Source organism: Fusarium vanettenii (assembly GCF_000151355.1).
Source record: "Fusarium vanettenii 77-13-4 chromosome 7 genomic scaffold NECHAsca_9_chr7_10_0, whole genome shotgun sequence".
NCBI lineage: Eukaryota > Fungi > Ascomycota > Sordariomycetes > Hypocreales > Nectriaceae > Fusarium > Fusarium vanettenii.
Genome location: NW_003315875.1, coordinates 525,358 through 551,270, shown reverse-complemented (window position 1 = coordinate 551,270; position 25,913 = coordinate 525,358). Strand labels below are relative to the sequence as shown.

Sequence of the window (25,913 nt, the reverse complement as noted above, 5' to 3'; positions counted from 1 at the left end):
TCTCAGGCCCAATACTTGGGATTTCTAGAATGCCGGGAAGTTTGCCGATATGGAAAAAATTCCCCAACCTTTAAATCCTCCCGGCGGCCTCCCAGTCTTTTCCCCGCTGATTCTCGACATAGGCGAACCTCCGACTTGAACATGACTCTCCCGGGATGCTTGGAAATAGAGACCTGTGATTGGGAAATCAACAACTCTCGACTGACTAGTGTACTGTTGCCCTCTGGTGCAAGGCTAGCAGTTCGCTAACCCCCAATAAGTCGTACGGCATTCAATAATAGCCTCCGTTTGAATACCAGGTCAATTGATGCTAACCTCTGATCTTGAACCCTAGTCCTTGCTCCAGTGCCATGCCCATGTGGTCGTCATACCCACCTAATATGACCTGGTCGCTAGAAGACGGAGTCTAACAAGTCGGGCCGTTGACGGGATGAAATTTTACCAAGCTACGGGGCATTCAAAATGCTTATCATATTTGAGCCTCCTTCCATAAAATGCCACCAAGTCCACGAAACTTCATCGCTCTGGGGTGCCGAGCCCGGAGCAGAAACGATCTTCGGGCTCAGTTAACCCATCAAAGGCCGGACTGCAACTATCCGGAGCGGAAACAGTGCCAGTTACCAAGGGCCAGGATCGGCTTTGTGATGCTAAAGTGAAGCTTGGCAGTAGTAGACTCTAGGCTATAATAACGTTGCTTCGCTACCAGCATCTTGAGATGTCACTAGAGCGATGCGCGTCTTTCCACATGGATGGGCGAAGTCATCAATGTCATATTATACCATACGTCTAACGATTGAACTGCTTCCTCATATTGGCTGCTGAGCCTTGTTTTATAGCTTATCTCTTGGTTTGAGATGGGTTCAAGACATTCTCATCATCAACTATTTATGCTGTTGTATAGCACATTGAGCTGGCGAGGATCACATTTTGCCATGGGCCCAATCTATTTATTCTACCACAAACACTGAACCCTAACGTGGTTGGCCGAATTAGCATTTCAGTATTGGTGTTGGTTGGTGTTGCTAACGATATCTCCTGGAACCGTCACCAATTCTGCCTAATGTAAGAATACCTCCTTGAGGCGCTTTGAGCATTAAGTATAAGTCTTCAAAGTTCACGACAGAGCAATAATGAAACTGCTTCCTAACTTTTCTGGTTACGTCTCTGGGTAGATGGCGCATTTTGACGCTGTCTAGGGTAGCTGAAGCCGTTTCGTGATGGAGGGTGCACATGACTCAGCGGCATGACTAAGCATCATACCAGTTTCGCGACTTGCTTGTCGCGCGTGAGAAACTCTCTCTTTCATGTTATGGCCAATCTGACTCGTCAAAACAAGCTTCTTCATCGAATAAAAGTTGAATGAATCCCGTTGAAGACAAATTTCTGATTGTTTCCCTCTTGTCTAAGCACCGCGACCGCTTGCTACATGCCCTAGGCGATACAAGCCTTCCAGGCGCGTCAAGTGCTTGGCTGACGGCCTGACAAACGCGGTTAACGTCCTCTTCCACACAGTCAAGATTGATAGATCCTTTGCCATGACAGAGAGTATTGTAAAGCCCACGCGCACGAGCAAGAAAAAAGTACGCACAGGATGCATCACGTGCAAGTAGGTAGTTCCAGATCTTGTGTGGTGATCCCCTGACCGCTAACTGGATGGCTAGAATCAGGAGAATCAAGTGCGACGAGTCCAAGCCTGCATGTCTCCGGTAAGATTCCCAACTAGCAAACACGACACCTGAAGCTAATTGCACTCAGGTGTACGCGTACTGGCAGAAAATGCGACGGATATGCATCACCTCCAGCTCCTGTTGCGGGCCCAGTAGTACCAGCCAAGCCTGGGAAGCTCGCATCCCAAGAGGGCAGGGCACAAGAGTTCTTTTACCAAAAGACTGTTCCAGAGCTTTCTGGATTCTTTGGCCGATCGTTCTGGAACACTGTTCTACAGTTCAGCCTGACGGAGCCTGCAATTAGACATGCTACCATCGCCTTGGCAACCCTTCACGAGGAGCACAGTTCCCCCATGGCGGCCACCGTACGGCCAAGGGACAACCTCAAGTTCGCGATTCAATCATACAATCGATCGATCAGCACTGTTCTGAAACGAGCTTCTGATCCGACGTCGATGCCTTTGGTGGCACTGGCCAGTATTGTCTTCACCTGCCTCGAATGCCTTTTGGGTGACCCCAAGGCAGCGGCCGCACACGTCGCCAGTGGTATCGGCCTGCTCAAGATGTGGCGAGAAAAGTCTGGACAGCCAGTCAGCTCCTGGGGCCAGAATTACCGGAGCTTTGAGCTCTCCTTTGTGGAAACCCACCTGGCCCCCGTCTTGTGCACACTCAGTCTTTGTGTCGCAGAGTTTGGCACCCCCGTCGACTTGTATCTCAATCCGGTCGACTTCAATAACTGTCCAATCTTTGGAGAGCCGTTTCAAGAACTGTCAGAATCGCGAGTTGGTCTCATCGACATCATTACAGCGGTCGTAAGACTCGGACAGGAGGACGCCTCAGCACTTGAGGTTAGCGTCAAGGCAGCAAGCCTCAGCACCGCGCTTGAGAGCTGGAAAATGAGATTCGATGATCTTGTCCAACGAAGGGGGCCCTCGTGGAGTGACCAGGACCAAGGCGCCGCTGATCTTGTACGCGTCATGTGGCAGAGCACAGCCGTTGGTCTCTCCGTCGGCCTTGCATCCGAAGAGACGGCATGGGATTCCCATAAAATAGCATACGAGGAAATCATCCGCCTTGTCGAGGCGCTAATAGCGCGGCATAAAGACGATCAAGCATCGGCCACCTTTCATTTTGAGATGGGCATCATCTCGCCGCTTCATCTGGTGGCGTGGAAATGCAGGTGGCCCCATCTCCGCCGAAAGGGCTTGGCTTTGCTTCTTGCTAGTTCCAGGCGGGAATGCCTATATGATGCATTTCTCTATCATGCAGTCTTTTCGCGTATCATGGCAATAGAAGAGGCTCACTGGGAAAACCCACACAGGGAGATGTTGACGCTGGCCGACCTACCGCCCGAACAAGCCCGGATTCATCATTTCTTCTGCGAGCCTGCGGTATCGGCCACACAAAACGTCTACTCATTGACGGTATTCTCAAAACCGAACTGGCCTGATACGATGTGGTGTTCCAGAACCGAGTATATTGATGCACCTGGCGGAGCCCGACCCAGCTCTCTGTCACCCACTTCGCCTCTGTCCAGGCTTCCCGTTGTGAACTTGTTTAGGACAGGACCTATCTCCAAAGAAGTCCTACAAAAGAGACAACTACAGGTAGCAGTTTAGTTCTAACAGTCTCAAGCGATGCATGTGGCATCTTCGGACTTGGTAGCGGCATGACGGCTGGAGTGGAGGCGGGAGACAGTGCCAGATGCCGAGGGAGGGTACACACCTGAATCACTGCCCCTCTTCAATCTCAATCTGGTCCTCACACCATCTCCAAATCACTTTCACATCAGGTACATATTAACAATCCTTCCATCAAGAAGAATTGCTGGAAAAGGCCTTGTTCCTCCCCCTTTGTCCATGTCCCTTTCGTGAGGGACAGAGGCAAGGCCCACAAAGTGGAGTGCTGAGACTTACTGCGATTGGCCAGTTCGCAAAAATCGAGATCGTATAAGTTGGTTCCACTCAAAAGGTCATTCCAACAGGATCAGCGAGATCAACAAAGTTGATGGATTATAAATGTCCAAAGATTCTTCCTCCAGAGTTTGGCATTAGGCATTCCATTCTCATTCACTCGTTTGTGATATTCTGATATCACTTCTCCTTAACTATCTTTGCTTTCCTCTAGCTCTCCGCCGACTCGACCGCGATGAACGACGATAGCATGGCGCAACCGACCATGGGAAACGAACCCAAAGCTGAGCAATCAGGCCAGCTTTCCGACTCCAAAGACGAATCGAGTTCCTCATTCACGGACCAGACCGTACAGGAGGCCGGAAACTTGGATGGATGGAAACTGGCCTTGGTCATCACCGGGCTTTGTCTTGCTGTCTTTTGCATGGCACTTGTACGCCTCAAGCAATCACTCTTTGTAAGGAGAGATGACTAAGATTCATCTAGGACAACACCATCATTGCAACCGCAATCCCTCGCATCACCGACGACTTTCGTGCTTTGGATGATCTAGGCTGGTAGGCTGACATGACCCCTTCCCCGTCACGATCGCTAGCTTGCTGACCCATTCCCGCGTCCAACAGGTACGGCTCGGCTTATCTCCTCACAACCTGCAGCTTCCAGTTGTTCTTTGGGAAGCTCTACTCGTTCTACTCGGTCAAATGGGTCTTCCTCACCGCCATCGCTTTCTTCGAACTCGGCTCCTTGGTCTGTGGCGCCGCGCCAACCTCGGCGGCTCTCATTATCGGTCGAGCGATCGCGGGCATCGGCTCCGCTGGAATATTCTCTGGAGCTATCCTCATCATAGTCCTCAGTGTTCCAATGAGGAAGAGGCCTATCTACGTTGGCCTACTCGCGGGCATGTACGGCCTTGCTAGCGTTGCTGGTCCGTTGATGGGTGGTGCTTTTACCGACAGGCTCTCTTGGAGATGGTGCTTCTATATCAACCTCCCTATCGGGGTCGTCACTGTGCTGTTTGTGGTACTGTTCTTGAAGCCCCCTCAAGCCATTTCAGGATCAGTTAAGGAGAAGGTTCCCTGGAAGCAGCAGATTGGCCATTTTGACCTCCCAGGCACAGCCTGTTTCTTGCCAGCCATCATCTCGCTGCTCCTAGCATTGCAATGGGGAGGTTCCAGATACCCTTGGTCTAATGGCCGCATCATTGGACTATTCATTGTTTTTGGCGTCCTCATCATACTCTTTGTCGTTATCCAATTCTGGAAACAGGACAAGGCGACTGTTCCTCCGAGGATCTTTGCGGATAGAACAGTCTGGAGCTGCGCCTCATTCGCCGTTTGCTTTGGCGCTTCTTTCTTCCTCCTTATCTACTATGTGAGTCTCAAATCCTTTCCATCGCTGGCAAGCACCCTAATGATCTTCTAGATCCCGATTTGGTTCCAAGCCGTCAAAGATGCCAGTGCTGTTCGGTCAGGGATCATGAACTTGCCCATGATCCTTGGGTTAGTCGTCATGTCAGTCGTGACTGGAGGTGCAGTCAGTGTCATTGGGTACTATACTCCCTTGATCCATGCATCGTCTATCCTGATGAGCATCGGTGCTGGGCTGTTGACCACATTCCGTGTAAACACCCAGTCCCCTGCGTGGATAGGCTACCAAGCTCTCTACGGAATTGGAGCCGGCCTCGGCATGCAACTCCCTCTTGTCGCAGTGCAAACCGCTCTGCCAGAACAAGACATACCTATTGGTACCGCGACTCTGATGTTCTCCCAGACTCTTGGAGGTAGCATATTCGTGCAGGTCGCCCAGAACGTCTTCACGAACCAGCTCAGCAAAGAAATTCAGGGTGCAGGACTTGACGCCGGGATTGTGCTTGGAGTTGGGGCAACAGAGCTGCGAGACAGTGTACCTGCGGTTCACTTGCCAGAGGTTCTGGTTGCGTATAGCAAGGCTCTAACCAACACCTGGTACGTTTCTGTTGCCATGGCTGTCATCTCACTTATCCCTGCTTTGTTTGTTCCGTGGAAGTCAGTCAAGGACAAGAAGGTGGAGATGGTTATGGCGTAAAGTGCGCACTCGTCCTCCGACCTTCATGTTCAAGCTGATGGTGGCTGGGTTGGAAGGAAGGCTTGGTGCGTCGAAAACTCTGGGGTCAAAGAGGCGGGGTAGCACTCGGACGTCCGATGGGGGTTGAATGTTGTTGTAGACCCTATGTGCCATGTTGGCACTGGGTGACTTTCTTTCGTGTAGACGCAGGGGCAAAGACATAAAAGATGCAAATGGTGGCTTGCCTTGCATCACCCCCCTTTCTCAGATTACTCTTCTTTAATAAGATAAGTAGATATTTGAATGCGTGCTCAATAGTTAACTACCTACTCCTCCTGTGTGCCGACATCCGGGACACCGCATTGACCGAAATCACCCTTGTTGCTCGCCCTTCTTGAACTCAGACCGGGTTCTGGTTTTGTTGCTACAGAATGGTTCTTTGTTCCTCATAGAGAGCCTCCAAAGCCGAGCCAACCACTGTGACGTTGTTTTTGATGTTCAAGAGATCCTCCATCTTGTTCTTTGTCTCCCAAATTAGTTGCGTCTCCCGGTATGCCTTGAAGTCGCGGACGAGGGCTGTTTTCCAAATGGAAGTCTCGTATGCCATGACGCTCTCCGTAACGTTCTTAGTAACATAGCTGGTAATGTAGATAACCCTCTCGGACGAGCTAAGAAACAACATGCCTACTCTTTCACCTCTCAAGCCTCCATTTTGGCCCCCATCTCCCAGCCATGTCCATATGCATTGTGGCGGTTTAGCGTTATTCCTAATAGAGCCCATGCACACTAGGGCTTTAAACTGGACAATTGCTTCGGTACACGAATATTTCCTCATGGAATATAGTAGATGGGGAGAGTGGATAGTTTCGCTTGTGACGTTAACACTCTTGTGACTACCCTGACATCCGCGTTTGACCCCCATCAGCTTCAGCGACCATTAAACCAAACATCAATATCTTATGAGTATTTTGTTGGATCGATCTTAATTAAACAAGCCATGGGTGCGTTAAGATTCATCACCTTGCCAGAGAAGACGTGGTCGGAAGAGGGGATTACTGACAGCCTTTCAAGATGTTGAACTATGACAGCAATATTCCGACGAGTCCTTACGAGGAATGCTCAAATCGAAAGATTCAATGCACGAGGAACTTGAGAAACAAGTACGGAGCTATGCTCCTGTATCCTGGACACAAGACGGGTCGTTAAAAGGCATCTCGTCGAGGAGACTCCCACTCAGAGAATCCCCGGCTACGGCGCCCAAGACTTTCCACGAATTTGATTATCAGAGATTCATCAACAAGAAACGAGAAACGATATCAATTTCAATCGTACCAGCTTTTGGGACGTTGCCGTTCGAGCTGCAGCCTGCATCTTCTTTACAAGGGGAGGAGACTGGGAAGCGCTACCGTTACAAACCCCTTGCAAAGGACGAGATAAGGCTACTGGAGATTCAACCGGGTCCGGCTGGCCCCATAACTGTCTCCATAAGCCACGCATCTCTCCGGAACCCCCCGAAATATCGTGCCCTATCTTATGTTTGGGGTGACGCAACACGACAAATGCCTGTGGAGTGCACCAATGGCCAAAAGGTTTGGGTCACTGAGAACTGCTATGCAGCCCTAAAGAGACTTCGCCTTTCTGATAAGAGCGTTACTTTCTGGATTGATGCCATCTGCATTAATCAGAGGGACACGCCTGAACGAAACAGTCAAGTACAAATCATGGCCACAATCTACCGGAAGGCGCAGGGAATTACCATCTACCTTGGAGAGGAAGATCAAGAAGGTAGCCTGGCCATGGAGACACTGGAAAAAGCGACCTTCTCGCCGACCTGTACCATAAGAGCCAAAAGCACCGATCCTGCGAGATCTCAAGACCCCGATGTGGTGGCCTTGAGAAACTTGTTTGCGAGGCCATGGTTTAGACGGGTCTGGGTTCTTCAAGAGGTCAGGAATGGAAAATTCCCAGTCATTATCTGTGGGCCAAAGACACTTCCATGGAGAGTTTTCGACAATCTCACCAGGTTTGGCTTTCCTCGTAGCTTTGGTCTTGTTCCAGTCCCTCTTGACATTAGAACCGTCTCAAGAGCCGAGGAGAAGTTCGACGCCGAAGGCCTGTTTCGGCGTCTTTGTAAAGCACGGGTATGCCTTGCCACTGATCCAAGAGACAAGGTATTCGCTCTCCTGCCCTTGTTCTCAAAAGTAGACGGAGAAGGCATCAAGGGCTTTCTCCCTGACTATTCACGGTCAACAAAGGACACATTTGTCAACCTCGCCAAATATATTCTTCGGTCTAGTGAGATTGGTTTCAGCCTACTCTATGCCACCGAATCACACTCGAGTTTGGAGGGATTACCATCTTGGGTTCCGGACTGGAGCTCGATTCCTCGAACACAATACATCTATGGCCCTGAGCATCTGACAGCGGCCATGAGGACAGTTTACAACACTCACACCCTGACAAAGTTTCTGCCTGATAATGTGCTATCTTTGGCGGCCACCAATTGGGGCATAGTCGACCAAATAGCAAGCACATGCAACACAGAAGATCCACGATGGTCCAAGACGGTGTTTGAAGAATGGCGTAACTTGGCATTGTCTCATGTCCAGAACACGAAATCGGTATACACCTTCACAAGGCAAGAGGAGTTCTACTTGTTCCTAGGCCATGAACTTCCTGAGGTCTTCTTCGGATCTTTACGTGCGCCCCCTTCATGGATCAAATACGCGTGGGCTGGCCTATTCTCCGATTTTGAGGCAGCATGCGAGGACCCCTACACTCGCCCCGATTACCACCAAGCAGCAGAAGCTCTCAAGTTTCACCTTCGCCTGAAAGAAACGTGCCATGGCCAAAAGTTTGTCACGGTAAGCGGAGAGAGCCACGGATTTCTCACATATGCGATCACAGATGCCGAAGTACAAGTCGGGGATAAGGTGATTCAGGTTGCAAATCGGCCCAAACCTTTTCAAGCCTTTGGAATCATAATCCGGAAGCGTTCTGATTCTTCGGATCGATACACTGTTGTTGGAAAGTGCCGCCTTCAGTCAGTCGTTCGTCATGGTGTGTTGACAGACCCTACGTGGTTCTTGATGTCTTGAGAGTTGTTGATAGCTATTGTAATGTATTTTTTTGTTATAGTTGAAGCCTGGCCCTTGATGGGATAACTGAACCAGAAGATCGAGACCCTTGTTGATAGCTATTGATTATTGTGCTGTGGAAAAACTGCAGATGACGGGCCATCTAGATACTCTCATTACATGCTAATGGAAGTCTCTATATATCCTATGAAATCATTACATAACATGTCAGGCAATCATCTAAGGCAGATCAAAGGTTTTGAATATCTTTTCATTGCCGATGAAATATTTACCCTACCTACCTAGGGCAAAAATTGGCCAAGATCGGAAGTGCTTTGCCCCTAATTGCTGGGACTCCAAGCATTGAACCACCGCACGGCCTGCCAAAAGGCTACCTCCTTGGCAAACTTTTGCTCTGGATCAGAAAGGTTGGCACGGACTCCAAACCCATGCTGCGTTCCCGAGTACAAGCTGACCTGGAATGGCTGTGGAGTCTGACCAAGCAGGGCTTCAATCTCGGATCGATGGGTTGCGTTGAGCAGGCTATCGACCTCTGCATTTATATTCAGCGTCGTGCCTCTCTTCTTTCAATAGATGAATTACTTACCGGCTGCTGCGAGGCTGGCGGGGCCGTGAATGGCTAGAACTTCGTCGTTCTGGAGGAGAGTAGGGTGAGCTGCGAATCCCACGTCGGCACCTCTGCCCTCGGCTAGGAAGCGGAATGCATATCTCCCCCCATAGCAGTACCCAGTAACAGCGATGGTGTCAATCTTGAGCTTTTTATGGATGAACTCAATAGTCTTTTCGATGATAGGGTCGGTATTCTGGGGGTTATGCCTGCTCAAGTACTCTGTTGCGTTAAACTCGCCGTTTGGGTCTGCTGGGTCACCGTTGAGAATATCGGGTGCGATGGTGACATATCCCGCACGAGCAAAGCTGTCAACAAGCCTGAACATGTTAGATTAAGCTTCTTATAGACAGAGAGAAACATGCAGTTTGTTCTCCAACAGCGGGAGCCCATAGACATCGCTCAGATAGAGTACAGCCGTGTCGCTCTTGGACCGCGCCTTGGGCTTGCTGATGTACAGAGTGACTGTTACGCGTTAGTACAAATGGCAGGGCTGGTGACGTGATTGAAGCTCACCTCCGTCATAATCGATCTCGGTTCCAGTTGGTTTTCCGGTATTTTTAAAGATATCCCCAGACCATTGAGCGGCTGCAATAGCAGCGAAGCCGTATAGGCCGACGAGTACTCGGTTGAAATGCATGACGACTTTACCTCTCAAGACTTGAGTTGAGTGGTGGCCATATCTATTTATCCTGCCCAAGCCTCTTATCCCCGCAATGACCGGACTTAGGCAATTGGTAGAATCCCCACCTCATTGCAACGGCATGCTTATCAATTCATTATTCATTACTGTCTAGTGCATAATGTCGTGCTGGTGGCCATGGAGATCAATGCTGAATCAAGGCGTTCTCCGAAGCAGGGGTATATTGCCAAACCAATAAGCTTAATTCGCGTAGCCATGTTGGTTGGACCTTACGTTGACCCGAGGAAGCCGTGAATCCGGCGTTATGCGGTATTGAGTTTGTTGAGATGCTATGCCGCATGTTGGCAGCTGTCTGAGGAAATGCTAGTGGAGGAATAATGATGCCGGGATGGAACGCCATTATAGAGCACGCGCGTCATGGATTGTTAGACGCGATGAAAGATTGAAGCAGCTATGCACGGTGCGGTGCTGGACCCTCACTCTGCACGTTGAGCGCGGCTCTGAGCTGAGCATTACAACCGTCATTCCTTTGAAGAGTTCAGTGCAGATAAGAAACACCTATATTATGAGGATTCTTGAACAACATAGGGTCACTGTCCTTACCCTCCAACTTGAGCCCCGGTCATACTAAACTATATAGCGTCACGATAGCTCCAAGAACAATAAATGTTGAAAACTCCGGGCTGTTGAATGGGGCAGCGTTTGTCTCAGTGGGCTCTGGCTCTTGAGTAGGAGAGGCTGTGGCTAGAAAGGCCGACGTAGCTGAGCTCGCAGCCTGGCTTGAGATACTGCTGGCAAGAGCCTTATCGACCGTGACTGCGCAAGGAGTGCCCTGGACCGTGTTGTTACCCATGTCCAGCACCCGTGAGCAAATGTCTGTAGTGTTCTGTAAGAGTACAACAGATCCCAATACGGGACACTCGGGAACGTCAAGCACATTAGGTTTCTCCCCGATTCCTTTCCCTCCAGGCGCTTTCATGGTTTCCCACTCTGTCTCGATAGAGAACATGATGCCACCAAAGACATATGATTCGTTGAAGTTACAGTCATCCCCGAAATCCCATTCGAGGTGCCATTGCAACCTGAACCGATCGTCTCGATCCTTTTGGTCAATCCATTCCGTGATGTTGGTGTTGGCAACGAAGACGACAGTGTCGTTATCATCAGGTGAATTGTCGGTCTCAAAATCGCCCATGTCCCAAGCGATGCCACCAGGGACCCGCCCGTAGCTGTAGGGCATAATGTGCCAGGAAAGGGAAAAATTGCCAGCCGCCCGCAAAGCCGTGTAGTTTTGTACGGCTAGCGAGATGGGAAAGACCCCGGCTGGCGTGTAGGTCTCGTTGCGAGGGAAAATGACGTCTATTTCGAAGGGCGCAGTGGCATTGTCCGACTTCCATGCAGCACTAGCACAAAGAGGAATTAGGGCGAAAAGACTGACAGCAAACGCTGTAGTAAAAGGTTGAAATTGAGGCATTTTTGGCTTTGGTTTAGGAGAATGAAACGGTTGAAAAGGTAAGCAGACCAATTTGTGCTCCAAAAAAGGGCAGATGAGCCAAGATATCCCCCAACAGGGGTATGAGAACAGCCTGAATTCCGGGTTCCTCAGCCCGATATTGACTCTCTTATTTGGAGAAATGGAAAAGAATTTTAGTTTTCTAGAGATTCTGAAACAGCTTATATGGCATTAGTACCAAGATAAAACTCAAGTCACTTAGTTACACCATGTTGGTGCCATCGTAAGGCGTGGTCGGTAGACTTGATGGATTTGTCATGAGGGGCGCAGTCAAAATGACAGCCGAATTCGCTTGGCAATTAACTACAAAAACAAAAGCAGCAGGAGTAGGCACTGGTGCAAGTAATACGGGTTGTCCCTAAAACAATGAGCAATAATTGCAACAATAGAAGTTGAGTTCAACACCCTCTAACAAACTGTCTGGTCGGCTTTCTATTGTCTTGGACCGCCATTGCCGTTGCCTTGTCCACGATGAATAGGCCAAGCAAAGACTTCCAAATGGGTGACAACGCAGTAAAACTTGAACAAGATCAATGCCATACCTATTGCCACGTAGCATAGGATTTTGGAATTATGGGGTTGATCCTTTGGCCCTACATCAATCTGGGCCTCTTGATCCAAGTCTCGCACATTTTGTGGCCACTTGCGGAAGGAAATAATCAGGCCTGCGAGTGTGAGTATGAATAGCAAGCCCAGGCCCAGTCCGGTTGTCATTCCGATGCGCCTGCTGTCGGTATCATTGCCTTCGACTGTAGACGGTTTTGACTGCTATGTGACATGCTATGAGAGTGAGAGAGGGTGTTTAGAGAGCGGCGGTGAACAAGGCAGACTGGGGCTGGCTGCTTCATAGGCCATGAGGAAAGGCATTACGTGAGTCTAATACTTGTGTCTATCTATGGTGGAAGAATGTAAAAAGATTCCCCAAAAGGGCATAATGTCAGTGTTGGTGGACAGCAATGGCACTCACTGGTTATGCGAAGATTATCGCTTTGACGCCTCAAATGACCATGAAATTCATAGTACAGCACAGCGGTATGTATGACTTATTGCTTTAAGAGGTAGATAAGCTGATGCGATTGTGCGGCCTTTTTTACTCTCACCGTTGCCTTGGTGTGGCTCGGGAGTGTGGCTGATTTTAAGCTTAAATATTAACATTTGGACGAACTTCTTAAAATAGAGAGTCCTCGTAAAACGGGATATACGCCTATAAGCCAGGATTTTATCCTATTTTCTAGTCATGCTGCTTCAAGGGCTAGGTCGGCCGGTAAGCAATACATGGAGGCCATCCTGATTCGCGTATGCAGATGCAGCCAGCCCCGCCTTTCTTCCCCAGCCCACACAGCTGAACGAAGCAAATCACTCAATGCTCCAGGCAACCAAGTCGCACGCCAGTTGCATCTAGAATGGACCTTGAACGGAGCGGCCCTAGACTCAGGAACATCGAAGACAACGACCAAGTGGCCAGGTTGCAAGGCCACGATATTGACGCTTCAACACCGCTGTGGCAGCATGACAAGGCCTGGATCCGCCGTCCAGTCCAGCTCGTACGCGCAGCATGGCAGTCCCAGTTTCTGTCGAAGCTCAGCTTCATCACGAGCCACTACGCCTACTTCATCATCGTCTGCTTGATAGCGTCACTCATCTTCTGGGGCTCGTCATCCGGTACCAGCTACGTCGACAGCCTGTTCCTGGTCGTCTCCGCCATGACTGCTACTGGTCTGACCACGGTTAACCTGAGCAAGGCGACGACGGGGCAGCAGGTTCTCCTCTTTTTACTCATCATCTTTGGCAGCCGGATTTGGATCTCGATCTGCATCGTGTACTCTCGCAAGCGGAGATTCAACAAACGCTTCGATGAAATAGTTCGCGAGGCGCGCATGAGGAGAAGGGATCGTTCACCGCCCCGATTAGCGCCTTCTCCGTCACCTCCTCCCGAAGGAGAGATTACGGGAGACGCTCGAACCCGGGAAAAAGACGACGACGAGGTTCCCTACCTCTCTTGGACTCCCACCATTGGCCGAAATAGCCAATTCTATAAACTCACTAGCGAGCAACGCGACGAGCTAGGCGGCATCGAGTTTCGCGCCCTGAAGTTGCTTCTAAGGATCTTGTTGTTATACCTCTTCCTTTGGCAGTTTCTAGGTTGCATTTCCCTTGGCTCATGGATTAACAACAACAAACCAGCCCTGGAGAACAGCCCCAATCTCTGGTGGTTGGGCATCTTCAACGGCGTATCAGCCTTCAATAACTCGGGCATGTCTCTACTGGACGCTAGCATGGTTCCCTTCCAGCGCTCATACTTTGTCCTCATCACTATGGGCCTGATGATCCTTGCCGGGCGTACGGCATTTCCCATCTTCTTGAGACTCATCCTCTGGTCTCTTGTCAAGATTATGCGCTTGGTGGGAAGAGACTATAATAGCTTAGGGGAAGCTTTGCACTTCATCTTGGACCACCCCCGGCGTGTCTATGTTTATCTCTGGCCTAGAGGTGTGACCTGGTATCTCTTGTCCGTACTCATCTTTCTCAACTCGGTTAATTGGGTCGGCTTCCTCCTATTCAACCTCAACAACCCCGAAATCGAGAGCATCCCGACGGGGCCGCGTGTTCTCGCCGGTCTATTCCAAGCCCTTTGTAAGTCTGCAAAACCCGTCAAAATTTACCGTTCAAACACTAACCACTGTCTTCTGCATAATAGCCATTCGCTTTGGGGGCTTCCACATCACCAATATCGCCAACCTCCACATTGGCTTACAAGTATTGTATGTAATCGCAATGCTCGTCCTCGCCTACCCGATCAGACTTGGTGTGAGGCGAACAAACGTATACGAGGAGCGGTCACTCGGCATCTTCAATCCCCGAAATGATCATGATTCCACCCAGGATGGGGGTCAAAACACCCTCATCGATGAGCTCAGACGTTTCCGACGACAGCTGAATCGGGGATCTGTGCGGCATGACGCCTGGGCCCTAATGCTTGCCGTTGTTATCATCACAACCATCGAGTCGGGCCAGTTCCGCCGGGATCCCGTCCACTACTCCGTCTTCAACATCATGTTTGAGGTCGTGTCGGCATATGGCTGTGTTGGCGTCAGTGTAGGGCTGCCGGACGCGGATTGTTCATTCAGCGGTGGGTGGCATGTCGCCAGCAAGGTAATCCTCTGCGCTGTCATGCTGCGAGGGAGACACCGCGGCCTTCCCGAGGCAATTGATCGGGCTATTTTGTTGCCGAGTGAAGGGCGGTTCAGCCGGGAAGAAGAAGGGGAAGAAGCAGAGGAAGAAGAGGACATTCCCCGGAGACGCCGCACAGATAGGGAGGATGGGATTTTCGCGGCAGACCCTGATGAAGTACGGCCCAGAAATCCACCCGTTATTAGGTTTTTAGCCCAAGGCCCTAGAGAAAGGGCGTGACCTGTAGACTGTATGCTCTATAATAATGTTGAATCATGTATGTCAGCATTGATGTTGTCTGTACGTATCTCTCGCGTCTAGAGTCTACCTCAGAGCCAGTTCTCAACTACACTACCTATTTAGAAACCATCCTCCAGAATCGTCCTGGGGCAGAAAGCCAAGAGCTCCTATTCGGTTGCTTCCGTGTCTGAGCCTCGGCCATCAAGCTTTGCAGATGCAGAGCTCTATCCTTCCCAAACACCTTGTCCATGACTCCAGCCACGTTCATCGATGCATCATTGTCGTCGAGCCAACACTGAGGGTCTGCGCCATGCTGACAGAGTAATTCACTTGCCTGGTACCAAGCTTCCCTCATTGGTGGGGTAGCTTCGCCTCTCGTTGTGCTTTCATAGCATGAAAGGAGGAATAGTGCCCAGACCGTTCGGCCGTCGTTAAGATGCACTTTTTGGTTCACGCTGGCGTCATTATCCAGCAACAGGCGAACCATGTTGACATCGATACTGGGATCGTCCCTTTGTGAGTGATACGGCATGCTAATGGCTGTTACTCGCCTCGGGCGTAGCGCATAGTCAAGCAGGGGTCGACCCGCCTTTTGCAGTCGTTTCGGGTCGGCCGTGATCTTCCCCTGCACGTACTTGACCAGACGGGCCTGCACTGTCAGTGCTAAGAAATTGCAGTTGCCACCCTCACGGTACTCTTCATAGCCACGAGACCTCGGCAGATCTCTTGCATGAGTCCAGTGCCTGTTGCGAAGGGAGCGTGCGTGTTCGCAGTTGACCCGGTCCAGTTCGTCTAACACGTCAGCCACGGGGGAATCAGCCGTATCTGGAGCCTGGCTTCGCTTTTCGACCTCGTGAGCATAGTAGAGAAGTTCGTCTGTGAGCCCAATGACCCTGTTGATAGAAGACTTCCGACGGAAATCCTCGTTTGGTATGCTTTTGAGCAAGAACAGTGTCATCCTGCAGAGTGATATCAGGGGGTCGAAGCTTGACTGGGGGGTTACGATTTCCACCAGTCGCTGGTGGTAGCAGTCCTGCAGGAAATCGCGGACCGTACGGTGGAGGAAGTCGACAGGGCTCCCAAGGAAGATAGGGTGAGGCATGTTGTTGACAACAAGGAGGTCACCGCATCGGTTTTGGATCCGACTCTTCCACTGATCCTCGGCCTCTGATAACTCCTGCTCCGTAGACGGGGAGATTGGAGCTTTCACAGCATAATCAGAGTCGCGGCTCTCCCGCTCAAGCAGAGAAAAGGCGAACAGTGGTAGTGGCTGAACCTCCTCAGTTGTGATCAAGAAGATTTGTGCCATCTCTACTCGAAACACAGGCTTGATGCCCTCGATGATGTGCTCAAAGTACGCCTCCAAATCCGGTGGAAATAGGCGGAGAATTCTCTGAAGAGTAGAAAAGCCCTCGTTCCTATTCACGGCGTGGACCAGGTCACGGGTAACGAGGAATACCCACAGCCAAACTCCCTGTGATTGATGGGCGATTTGTGCCATAAGTTCCTCGCATCCAGGCTGCGAGGCGCCTAGAGCCCTGAACTTTTCGTTCATCTGCAGTCTCTGACGGACATGGGTTTTCATATCCTCGCTTGTAAAGTCCTGGACCGCCAGAGAATAAACACTCTCTTGAAAGGGCTGAAAGACCTGTCTAGGTCGGCTTGATGCACATATCTTAATATCAGCCAACTCGGACTCGGAGAAGAAGGTCAGAAAGTTGACAACGTCTTCTTCTTCGCCGTCGTACTCGTCAAGACCGTCGATGAAGAAGCAGAACTTGGTAGACAGGCCACTATGTTTCGCGAGGGCTTCGAATGCCGTCTTCAGCTCGTTTATCTCCCATCTTTCGTGATCCAAACGGTCGTCTGAGCATACGTGTGGGATCAAAGTAGGGGCTCGTCTTAGGATCTGGTACAGCAGAGACTGAAGCAGTCCGACCTGGGACTTTTGCATCTCGAAACCTTGGTTCCAGAAGTAGTAACTCGCCGTGAAGAGTTGAGAAGAGCCAGCCCACTCTCCCAAGGCCTTGGCCGTGTTTTTGTGTTCGGCCGCGAACTTCATCAGTGTCGACTTTCCGCTGCCCGCCTGATACACGAGGTTAATAGTTTTCATCGTGTTGTGGCAAGCGGTGTCACGCACTTTACCGCTGATCCAGTAGATTCCATTTCCGTCCTTCAACCACTCTACAAAGTTTGTTCTGGTTGGATCGAATAGCCAGGCGTTGGTGAATTGATCCGCATCTGTTATCTGTGACCATCGGCGTCGTAGCTCCGGAAAGTATAAGCTTCGGATGACCCTGGATTGCCTTTGACAGGTGATGCGTTCTTGTTCTAGCAGGTCAAGGTGCTTCTTCAAGGCGACCAGTTGCTCTCCTTGTGCCTTGCGATTATCTGCAGCCAAGCGTAGAATGTCTTTTTGAATGCCATCCAGCTTGGAGTCATAGTTGATCCCCAACTGCCGCTGAGACTCTCGAAGAGCGTTGAGGTCAGAAAGAATCTCAGAGCCCCGTTCCCTGGCACAATCAAGTCAGTGATGGGCGTTCTTTAACAGCTTCAGTGACTAACCTGTCCAGAATCAATTGTACGTTGGCCCTTATCCTGACGTCCAAGTTATCGATACGACGACGTAGATCCTCTATATCCTTCCCTTTCCTCAACACACGCAGTGCGATGCGGCTGCTTTCTATAGTCCTGAATCTGGCACCATCTTTTATCTTGAGCTTCTGGACAATCTCGCCAAGCTCACCGGCCAATCTCTCACACTCGGTCGCCATGGCCATGATGTGTTTCTCACCCTGAGATAGCTGACGTCCAGGTGCCCCCTGAATAGCCTTGAGATTGGAATACCGGACATCTTCCAAGCACAGTTCGATCTCGTGGACCTCGGGAAGTGTGTCGTGAACCGAGTCTCGTGCTGACTTGACCGCCGAAACGAGCTTGATGCTGAAGTCAACGAATGCCACAATGCTGGAGGCAAGGCCTATGATCTCGAATGCCTCGGCCATGATGACTGGAGCAGTTGAGCTCTGCACGTGCTCGTAAGAGGCCAGGCCGCTACAAGCGTGGTTGGTTGTCAACTCGGCACGAGTACGAGAGTTGGCTTTGCTGCCTGAGTGTGACCTGATTCAAGCCCGGCTGAGGCGCTGGCTAAATTCATAGCCTCGCTAAGATTAGTGGGTACCGAACAGAAATAGCGCAGTTTTTCAAAGCCTTCCTGGCATAGAAATTGAGAAGTCGGGGCAGATGAATACGAAAGAGCATAGTAATGACATATCTAGGGAGAGTAAGTAAAGCATTCAACTCGATCTTTTTGATTCAGATTTCCCACTTCAATCCTCTCCATATCCATTTTTAGGGACATTTCAACTCCTCAATCAGGCTGTGGTGATAACCAATCAACTGCGAGTGCAAGCGCTGAGGCAGGGGTCAGTCTTACAGTACATTTCAGAGGAACGAACTGGGACACCAGGCAAAAATCGGGATCGAATAATGCCTCCAGTATTTCTTTATAAGAGCTCGTTTAGTTCAGTTTAAATCATCAACCTCACCATTCGTCTGAAGCACAGCTCAAACTGTCGGAGCCTCCGAAATGGACGTTTGAGTTTGCAGATTGTCGAGCCATTCGGGGGGGGGGGGGGGGGGGGGGGAGCCTTCTGTGACCTTGAGTTGCCTCAATATCTATTCTGCTAAACAACCAAAACAGTTTGAGACGTAAACAAACTTTACAATTCTTGGAAAACCCGCCGAAAAGTAGATAGAAAAACTGTACCTGCACAACGTGGAATCCTCGGCTCTCTTTCCCAACCTTAGTGAAAGGAATTGTCAGTAGACGTGGTAGTTGTCTATAAGTCGAGGACATATCCCAAGACGAAAAAAAGAAAAAGGATGAATAAGGTAACACAGCCACGAAGTAAGATGCATACATTGTTCTATGGGTTGAGTGGGAAAAGAATGTCGTGTATCATTTGGCAAGTGGTCGAGTGCATGCAGAGGAATGAGACTTTGACACAAGAGACGATTTCATTGACTCTCGAATGAATATTCACTTCAATTCTCTTCATCTCACTCCTATCTATACAATCGTCTACCATGTAACCTTCGAAACCATCACTTTCAAAAACAGAGAACAAGAGGGAGAAGGAACGAGAATAGTCGAGATGCCTCAACTGTCATCGAATGGTCTATCCCATGTATATAATGAACAATAAGCATAATTCAGTGAACCACTCCAACCGGAATCAAAGGTGCGGAGGCCATCATCTGGCCAGACTGCAGGGTGTCAAGGTACTGCTGCGCAGCACTAATTTGTTTAGCGAGGATGAGTCGCTGTGAAGCAATGACTTGTTGAGCAGAAATCAGTTGCTCAGCAGTGATGAGTAGCCGAGCAGCAAGATTCTGTGGTGTATCGGGACATGCTTGTGTATTGAGCCACTTCTGCATGTCCAAAAATTGGTTGGCGCCAACCGATGGTTGGGTGTTAAGAAGAGCAAGAGACTCTTCATTGAGGGCGAGTAGTTGTGGAGTAGAGGGAGAGGCCAGACCCCATGGTGACTGACCGAAATATTGATTCTGCGCCGGCGTATTGCTACGGCGAGACCCTTTGGGGTGATACCTTGCCTGAGCAAAGGTATTCTTCTGAGGACCCCAGAATATTGGACGTTCCGGATGGTAGATAACGTCGAAGCCTGTGCCACCAATTGCACTGACAACAACCCTGGCGGGACCGGGTAACCCTGAGATATACGGGCCATGCTTCAGGAGCGGATACTCCAGACATGGCCCAGAAACGCGCAGTGGGAGGTGTTCGGAGTTATGGTAGGTGTGAGGATAGCTGGCCACCCTCCTCCAGTTGGTGGGCACTGCCTCAGCCTGTTGCTTGACTACTGAAGCAGGGATGCGACGGACAGGATCTGTCTCGTCGAGTTCGGGGAGTGAGTAGTAGGAGCACTCAGATCGGCAGTCGTCCATATCGTCGTCAGTGACTGACTTGGACGACATCAGCCTAGCGAGAGAACACATTGTGACGTGATTGTGTGTGTGCTGTTAAAGGTGTAGAAAGAAGAGACAGCAGAAAGCTCAAGAAGGGATGCTGAAGCGTGAACGCGAGAAGGTGAGAAGAGTAATTGAGACAATGTAGAAAAGCGGACTGCAAAACTCTCAAGAGAAGTTGCTAGTGTGTACTATTCAGAAGACTGGACCATTGAATCATGACAGTCTGAAGAAATAAGCTGTAAAGCGCTCGAGAGACGTTGATGTGTGCTGTCCAGAAGAAAGGAAGGAATAGAGAGAGTTGAAAGAATAGGCTGTAAAACGCTCAAAAGAGGTTGCTGAAGAGTGCTGTGCAGAAAGCGAGAATAGTGAATTGAGACAGTCTGGAAGACTGGACGGTGAGATGTTCAAGAAAGGTTGTCGGTGTGTACTCTGCAGAAAGCGAGACAGTGTGAAAAGATGGGCTGTAGGATGCTCAAGAGCAGTCGTTGACGGGTACTCTTCAAGACGAGAATTCTGAATCGAGACAGTTTGGAGGAAAGGATGTGAATGAAGATGAAGAATGCGGAATCCAATGTCGATGACAATGTCAATGTGAATAGAATCCTTGACAAGAGACTGAAGCTTGCATGCGCTAAGAAGAAGGTAGCATAAAGTGACAAGGCAGCTTGAATGAAGACTCAGAACTGAAGATGAAAGGGAGAAAAACAAACCAGACATCTGAGGGGAGATCGGAGAAAACGATGACATTAAGTAGACACCGCGATACTTAGACTTTTTAAAAATCTGAGCAACAATGAACCAGAAGATTCTAAAATCGTCTCAACAATCGACAAGAGGTACCGGTTGGGTGGCCCCTTGACTTGTTGTTGGAGCTTCAATCATGACAGCCTAAAGTCAATACTCTAGAGGGGACTTGAGACATCTTCCAATAACTTTATCTTTAAAACTTAATGTTCTAGGCATGCCGAAGGGGAATGGGTTACATTGCCCGGAATAGAATAGTCTCAACTGCCTACTTTCGATAGAAGGAACTGGAGGCCTTGAATTTCGGATGACACGGAGGGACTCTCCATTATTTCGAACATCTGATTCACCCTTAAGTGCCAATTCGGATTGTGTATCAAGATCTAAGATAACCAAGGGACAGGTCGTTAATTTCAAGTCATGACCCAGTCTGACAGGTAAAAATGGTTCGTGACCCCGAGCTTACTCGGCGCTCGGAGAAATTCATTGTTCAACTGTTGAGTCAATGCAGCATAAGTCCTGCAGAGCAGCAGTCACACAATCCGAGAACCTAACTTGGAAAATTCTATTACAATTGGATAGTCGTCTACTGTTTGAGGCCGCTCATATCGTGGAGCCGTTAGGTTACCGGAGCAACTTGCACAAGAACGTAGGCCCTAGACAGAAACTTTGAGTTAGGTGTAGGCACCTGCTTTCGGGACGACAAAGTCTCTTGTCATGTTGAGGTGACCTTGGCAGATGATCAAAGAATTTTTCTACAGTATTGGGCTTTGATGCCGGTGGGCATCGATCATTATGTCTGTTTCTGTTGTGGCTGATAGCTTCTTGCCATCCTTGCAGATAATAATCATGCCCAAAGAAGGCAAAGGGATTTCTTTTGAGTTAATTCCTCACATTTTCACGAGCACATGCATCATCACTTGATGTTGATGGCTAATGGACCACAAGGAGCTATTTGAGCGCCTGCAGATATGAATTACGGGGATCTTGAACTTCTTACTAGGCCAATTACTGCTATGGTTTACCAGGTGGGATTCGGTGTGCCGAGGACCCAATGGTTTGCGCCTTTGGTAGGTCTTACTCAAGTAGGTAGACATGGAAAAGCACACTGCAAGAGGGGAGGCCCGATTCCCGAGACCTCTCGTCTGTCCCCAAAGTTCAATCTATTGCGATTATTTCTAGAAGCCTCCTTTAGGGCAAGTCTTCAGTCCGGTCGGAGAGAAAAATAAGGTTCTCTCCCCACAAATCCTAGTATGCCATTCGATAGGTAGAGTCACAGCTCAGGTCGCTTTCAGCGCGATAGCGGTCGGTTTTCCCTTAAGTTTGTAGATATGTGGCTTATGAAATTAAGTAGACCAGATCGTATTTCCTTCACCAACATGTTAGAGCGCTTACTGGTAAGTTCACATTGGCGATTTCTCTGCCTTGTCCATTCACGACCCACGTTCTGGCGCGATGCAACATCAAGTCGTTGCACCCTCAAAGTACCTCTAGGATAATAGCAGAATCCACTGCGGCATATGTCCCAGGGTAGATAGTGACCCAAATTATGCACTGCAGATCTCGCGAGCTGACCGCCTCAGATAGACGAAGGATCAAAACATCAAGGCTACCCTGGCTCATTTGCCGCACTCTAGCTCGTCAACCTCAATCTTTCTCAAGCACTGCCCCGTGGATTGGACACTCCATATATCATGCTTAATCCAATCTGGCATCATGTTCGTATTAATAAACCCTCGGTCAATAACCGTGAATCCAAACCCTAGCAACTCCGCTCAAGTGCAGCATCTGCACTCGCCTAAGCTCGCTCCACATTACGAGTAACCTAGACTGTTCCATCACGGGATGTGACCGAGAACAAGGCTCCATACGTAGATCCGAGAATCAGGGGGTTCATTTGCCCCTGTGACGAAAAAGAACTTCACATGATGTCCCACGTGACCCCCACGAGTAAAACCTAATTCACAGTCCCCGCAGTATCGTCCGATTGGTTCGCTTTTACCCACAAATCACCAGTTTGTGTCCACACCACCTTCGGCATTCATCCCCATCCCAGGTTCCACCAAAACATCATCATCCGCGGATCCGCGTCTGTCCAACCGACCCCGTTTCTGCCTCTCTATCAAGGTCCTCACTGCATACTTATTAATATCTCACAATGGCTTCCTGCAACAAGTGCAACAAGAGTGGAGATAAGTGTCCTTGAAGCACTGTGCCAAGTGCAAGCAGCGCAATACTGCAGCCGAGACTGCCAGAAGGCCGACTGGAAGGCACACAAAAAGATCTGCAGTCAGCAAGCTGGGTCTGCTTCTGCTTCTGGGCCTGGACACCAGGGCCTGTCTCCGCCCAACGGACTGGATGAACCCATCCGCGACCCATTCACTCGCCTCGACAATGGCACCTACCTCCACAACCGTCCAGAGAAGGATGTGTATCGACTGCTTCTTGACACATACCGTCTCCGTGTCGACGACATGTACACTCTCGATGGAGATGTCGACAATGACAACATCTACGCTGGCCGTGCAGATAGTCTACAGGGCTTCAGGCGATTCATGCGAAAGATAACCAAGTCCAAGAAGGCACTACTCCCTTCGTGGTGGACGCCTGAGAAACAACAAGAGTGCGAAGACTTTGGCATGGACGAGGATCAATGGCAGAACTTGATGTCTGGAGTTGAAAAGAAGGACATCATCGAACACTATCAAGATCACCAATTCCCGATGCAGTTGCGCATGCTTGGCGAAGCTATCTACGGCCGAGCACCCGGTGGTTCAGATGGAACTTCCATGAGGAAGATGCTGGCAATGTTTGAGAGTGGAGGCGCTGCATGATGAAGCATATGTGGCAATGTCATTCGCCTCCTGATATTGTTGAATATTCTCTTTAATAGTGCGTGTTGTCCGTCATGTATATGGCCCTCCCTTAGCTAAGTTGAAAGCACCAGGTTGTCTTGATACCACCCGCAGATGTCTAAGAGTTACTCCTTACGACCGGCTCGGGTACGCCAGCGCATCTCTTGCGTCAACCAAGACGGCATCATTACTGGCCACCAAGTTGACTGAATAGTTCTCTCCACTCCGGTTCGCACCAACCATTAGTTAAGTGGTTAACTAGGTACAATATCTTTCACGCCAAGAAGCTCAAGGGTAAGCCACAGCGTCTTGCGCGCGTCAACAAGGCTCAATTACTTTAGCGGCGACACTAAATAGATTCTTAGATTAACAAGCTGCCGCTTCGATTATTTTGCTGCTTGGCCGTCTAATTATTGCCACCTACTCACTGAGGGGTCCAGCTCATTCTCTCGGGACCAAGCTAGAGTTTCGTCATTCATCTACTCAAGAAGCCAGCGGTTCAGGTTCAACCTTTTTCATTCTTCAATAGGCCTCCATTAAGAAGCCGACCTTGTGGTCTTTATCTACCTAGCGAAAGAAGCTACGCCTACCTACTGGTATCCACCACATAGCGGCCAGCAATGCCGCCCTTTTGCATCAAGTCATACACATCCTGGAGCTCCGACAAGCCGACAACCCTAGAGTACAACAATTAGCAGAGAATTCGTGCTTCTTATCTGACAAACCTACTTGAATGGTGCCTTGATAAAGCCCTGTCGGAAGAACTCGATGGCCTCGGCGGTATCCTGTCGGTTACCGACATAGCTTCCCTTGATGTTGATCTCGCTGTGTACATGGTTAGCAGACCTCTAGGAGGCTGGTAATGGTGTTTCTTACCGAACGACGGTATCAAAGACGGGAGCCTTGATAAAGGCGTTGGCTGGTAGACCAACGCAGACGATAGTTCCCTTGCTCTTGACATACTGGCTCGCCTCCTGGAAGGGTTTCTCACTGGCAGCCAGAAGCAACACGGCATCAGGGCCAGAGCCACCAGAAGCCGCGCGGATGTCGGCGACAGTGTCCTTGGAAGTCCTGAAGTCGACAAAGGTGTCGGCACCAAGCTCAAGGCAGACCTTGCGCTTCTCATCGCCGCCATCAAGAGCCGTGACGTGCAGACCCATGGCCTTGGCATACTGGATAGCAAAGACACCAAGACCACCACCAGCACCGGCAATGGCAACATGTTGACCGGGCCGGACACCGGAAGACTTGAGGGCCTTGTACACGGTCAGACCGGCACACAGGATAGGCGCAACTCCAGCGAGATCACAATCCTTGGGGATGCGGGCAACATGGGCCGCCTTGCCGACGGCGTATTGTTGGAATGAGCCGTCAACAGTGTAGCCAGACAGGGAAGCTGTCGAGCAAAGTGACTCGTTGGACTGCCGGCACTGTTCGCAGCTCATGCATGAACCATGAAGCCACTTGATACCGACGTGGTCGCCAATCTCGATGTCCTTGACGAGCTCACCCCGCGCGACCACGACGCCCGCACCTTCATGTCCGCCAACGAGGGGCATCTTGGACTGGAGAGGCCAGTCGCCATTGACGGCGTGCAGGTCAGTATGGCAAACACCGCTATACTTGATGTTGATGAGGACTTCATCTGAAGCTGGCTTGGGGACGGGAATCTGCTTGTACTGGACAGCTGTTGGGTTAGGTAGTCAGCCTTTCTTGGTTCGTTCATCACATTGAGCAATGCCTCGGAGATAGAACATACGACCGCCCACTTGCTCAAGAACTTGTGCCCATTGCTCCTTGGGAATATCAGGTCCTGCTGTTGTCGCGTATGCCGCCGCCTTGCTCGCGTTGATGGTGCTGGTGTTGGGAACAACGCGACTGTGACGGGCGCAAGCCTGGCCGCTCGAGCTGGAGCTGGCACAGCTTCCGCAAAGACATTTCCGGGTAGAGGTAAAGTTCCGAACGTTGACTCGAGTTGCTGCTGACAGCGTCACGATAGCAGAGCTGCGCACAGCAGGTCTCACAGAGGCCCTGAGGACAGCACTCCTCATCAAGCTGCTCGTTGGTCTCATCATGTTTTTCCTGCTATTGTAATTATCAGACGCAATGTGATTTCTTTCTGCCCGTGCCGTGCCGTGCCGGCTGCGGCTCCGCAGTGACTGGCGAGCGGGCGTTATATATACTAGTGCTATCTCTGTCCTGTGGCCCATCAGACTACTCCTAGTCAGCGTGGTGCCATGCAACCGGAACTCTATCTCCAATGTCATACGAGCTAGATAATCTTGTCTAGCCCCAGGATGGGAAATTGCGTCCCCGAAGCGGAGTATTGTACCATGTCCGTGGAGAAACCCAGTTCGGCGACCCGAGGCCATTGGCCGATAGTCGACACGTGTTGTTCCCTCCACTGCGGGGCCGTTCCCTTCAAGG

General features: G+C 50.1%; 10 protein-coding genes across 10 annotated transcripts; 5 read left to right on the top strand and 5 right to left on the bottom strand.

The window, feature by feature from the left end:
• Positions 1–1,747: 1,747 nt before the first annotated feature.
• NECHADRAFT_44906 (uncharacterized protein) lies at positions 1,748–3,286 on the top strand (the record flags this gene model as incomplete). Its single annotated transcript, XM_003049346.1, has 1 exon — positions 1,748–3,286. A coding segment is annotated over one exon (1,539 nt), but the record flags the coding sequence as incomplete, so codon positions are not given.
• A 559-nt stretch (positions 3,287–3,845) lies between these two features.
• On the top strand, positions 3,846–5,644 carry NECHADRAFT_44960 (uncharacterized protein; the record flags this gene model as incomplete). Its single annotated transcript, XM_003049345.1, has 4 exons — positions 3,846–4,013; positions 4,067–4,137; positions 4,204–4,951; positions 5,003–5,644. 4 exons carry the CDS (start codon positions 3,846–3,848, stop codon positions 5,642–5,644), a joined length of 1,629 nt encoding a protein of 542 aa, XP_003049391.1.
• A 1,115-nt stretch (positions 5,645–6,759) lies between these two features.
• On the top strand, positions 6,760–7,572 carry NECHADRAFT_45282 (uncharacterized protein; the record flags this gene model as incomplete). The annotated part of the gene is made up of 1 exon (XM_003049344.1): positions 6,760–7,572. A coding segment is annotated over one exon (813 nt), but the record flags the coding sequence as incomplete, so codon positions are not given.
• A 1,469-nt stretch (positions 7,573–9,041) lies between these two features.
• NECHADRAFT_82697 (uncharacterized protein) lies at positions 9,042–9,968 on the bottom strand (the record flags this gene model as incomplete). The annotated part of the gene is made up of 4 exons (XM_003049087.1): positions 9,042–9,253; positions 9,308–9,648; positions 9,709–9,793; positions 9,845–9,968. The coding sequence occupies 4 exons, from the start codon at positions 9,966–9,968 to the stop codon at positions 9,042–9,044; spliced, it is 762 nt and encodes a 253-aa protein (XP_003049133.1).
• A 625-nt stretch (positions 9,969–10,593) lies between these two features.
• Positions 10,594–11,445, bottom strand: NECHADRAFT_82696 (uncharacterized protein; the record flags this gene model as incomplete). Its single annotated transcript, XM_003049086.1, has 1 exon — positions 10,594–11,445. The coding sequence occupies one exon, from the start codon at positions 11,443–11,445 to the stop codon at positions 10,594–10,596; it is 852 nt and encodes a 283-aa protein (XP_003049132.1).
• Positions 11,446–13,052: 1,607 nt separating this feature from the next.
• NECHADRAFT_12230 (uncharacterized protein) lies at positions 13,053–14,745 on the top strand (the record flags this gene model as incomplete). Its single annotated transcript, XM_003049343.1, has 2 exons — positions 13,053–14,118; positions 14,183–14,745. Coding segments are annotated over 2 exons (1,629 nt in total), but the record flags the coding sequence as incomplete, so codon positions are not given.
• A 265-nt stretch (positions 14,746–15,010) lies between these two features.
• Positions 15,011–17,900, bottom strand: NECHADRAFT_82694 (uncharacterized protein; the record flags this gene model as incomplete). Its single annotated transcript, XM_003049085.1, has 3 exons — positions 15,011–16,981; positions 17,036–17,408; positions 17,461–17,900. The coding sequence occupies 3 exons, from the start codon at positions 17,898–17,900 to the stop codon at positions 15,011–15,013; spliced, it is 2,784 nt and encodes a 927-aa protein (XP_003049131.1).
• A 1,210-nt stretch (positions 17,901–19,110) lies between these two features.
• NECHADRAFT_82693 (uncharacterized protein) lies at positions 19,111–19,914 on the bottom strand (the record flags this gene model as incomplete). Its single annotated transcript, XM_003049084.1, has 1 exon — positions 19,111–19,914. One exon carries the CDS (start codon positions 19,912–19,914, stop codon positions 19,111–19,113), a length of 804 nt encoding a protein of 267 aa, XP_003049130.1.
• A 2,875-nt stretch (positions 19,915–22,789) lies between these two features.
• NECHADRAFT_82692 (uncharacterized protein) lies at positions 22,790–23,465 on the top strand (the record flags this gene model as incomplete). The annotated part of the gene is made up of 2 exons (XM_003049342.1): positions 22,790–22,806; positions 22,874–23,465. The coding sequence occupies 2 exons, from the start codon at positions 22,790–22,792 to the stop codon at positions 23,463–23,465; spliced, it is 609 nt and encodes a 202-aa protein (XP_003049388.1).
• A 607-nt stretch (positions 23,466–24,072) lies between these two features.
• Positions 24,073–25,045, bottom strand: NECHADRAFT_45493 (uncharacterized protein; the record flags this gene model as incomplete). The annotated part of the gene is made up of 3 exons (XM_003049083.1): positions 24,073–24,163; positions 24,216–24,307; positions 24,368–25,045. The coding sequence occupies 3 exons, from the start codon at positions 25,043–25,045 to the stop codon at positions 24,073–24,075; spliced, it is 861 nt and encodes a 286-aa protein (XP_003049129.1).
• Between the last annotated feature and the right edge of the window lie 868 nt (positions 25,046–25,913).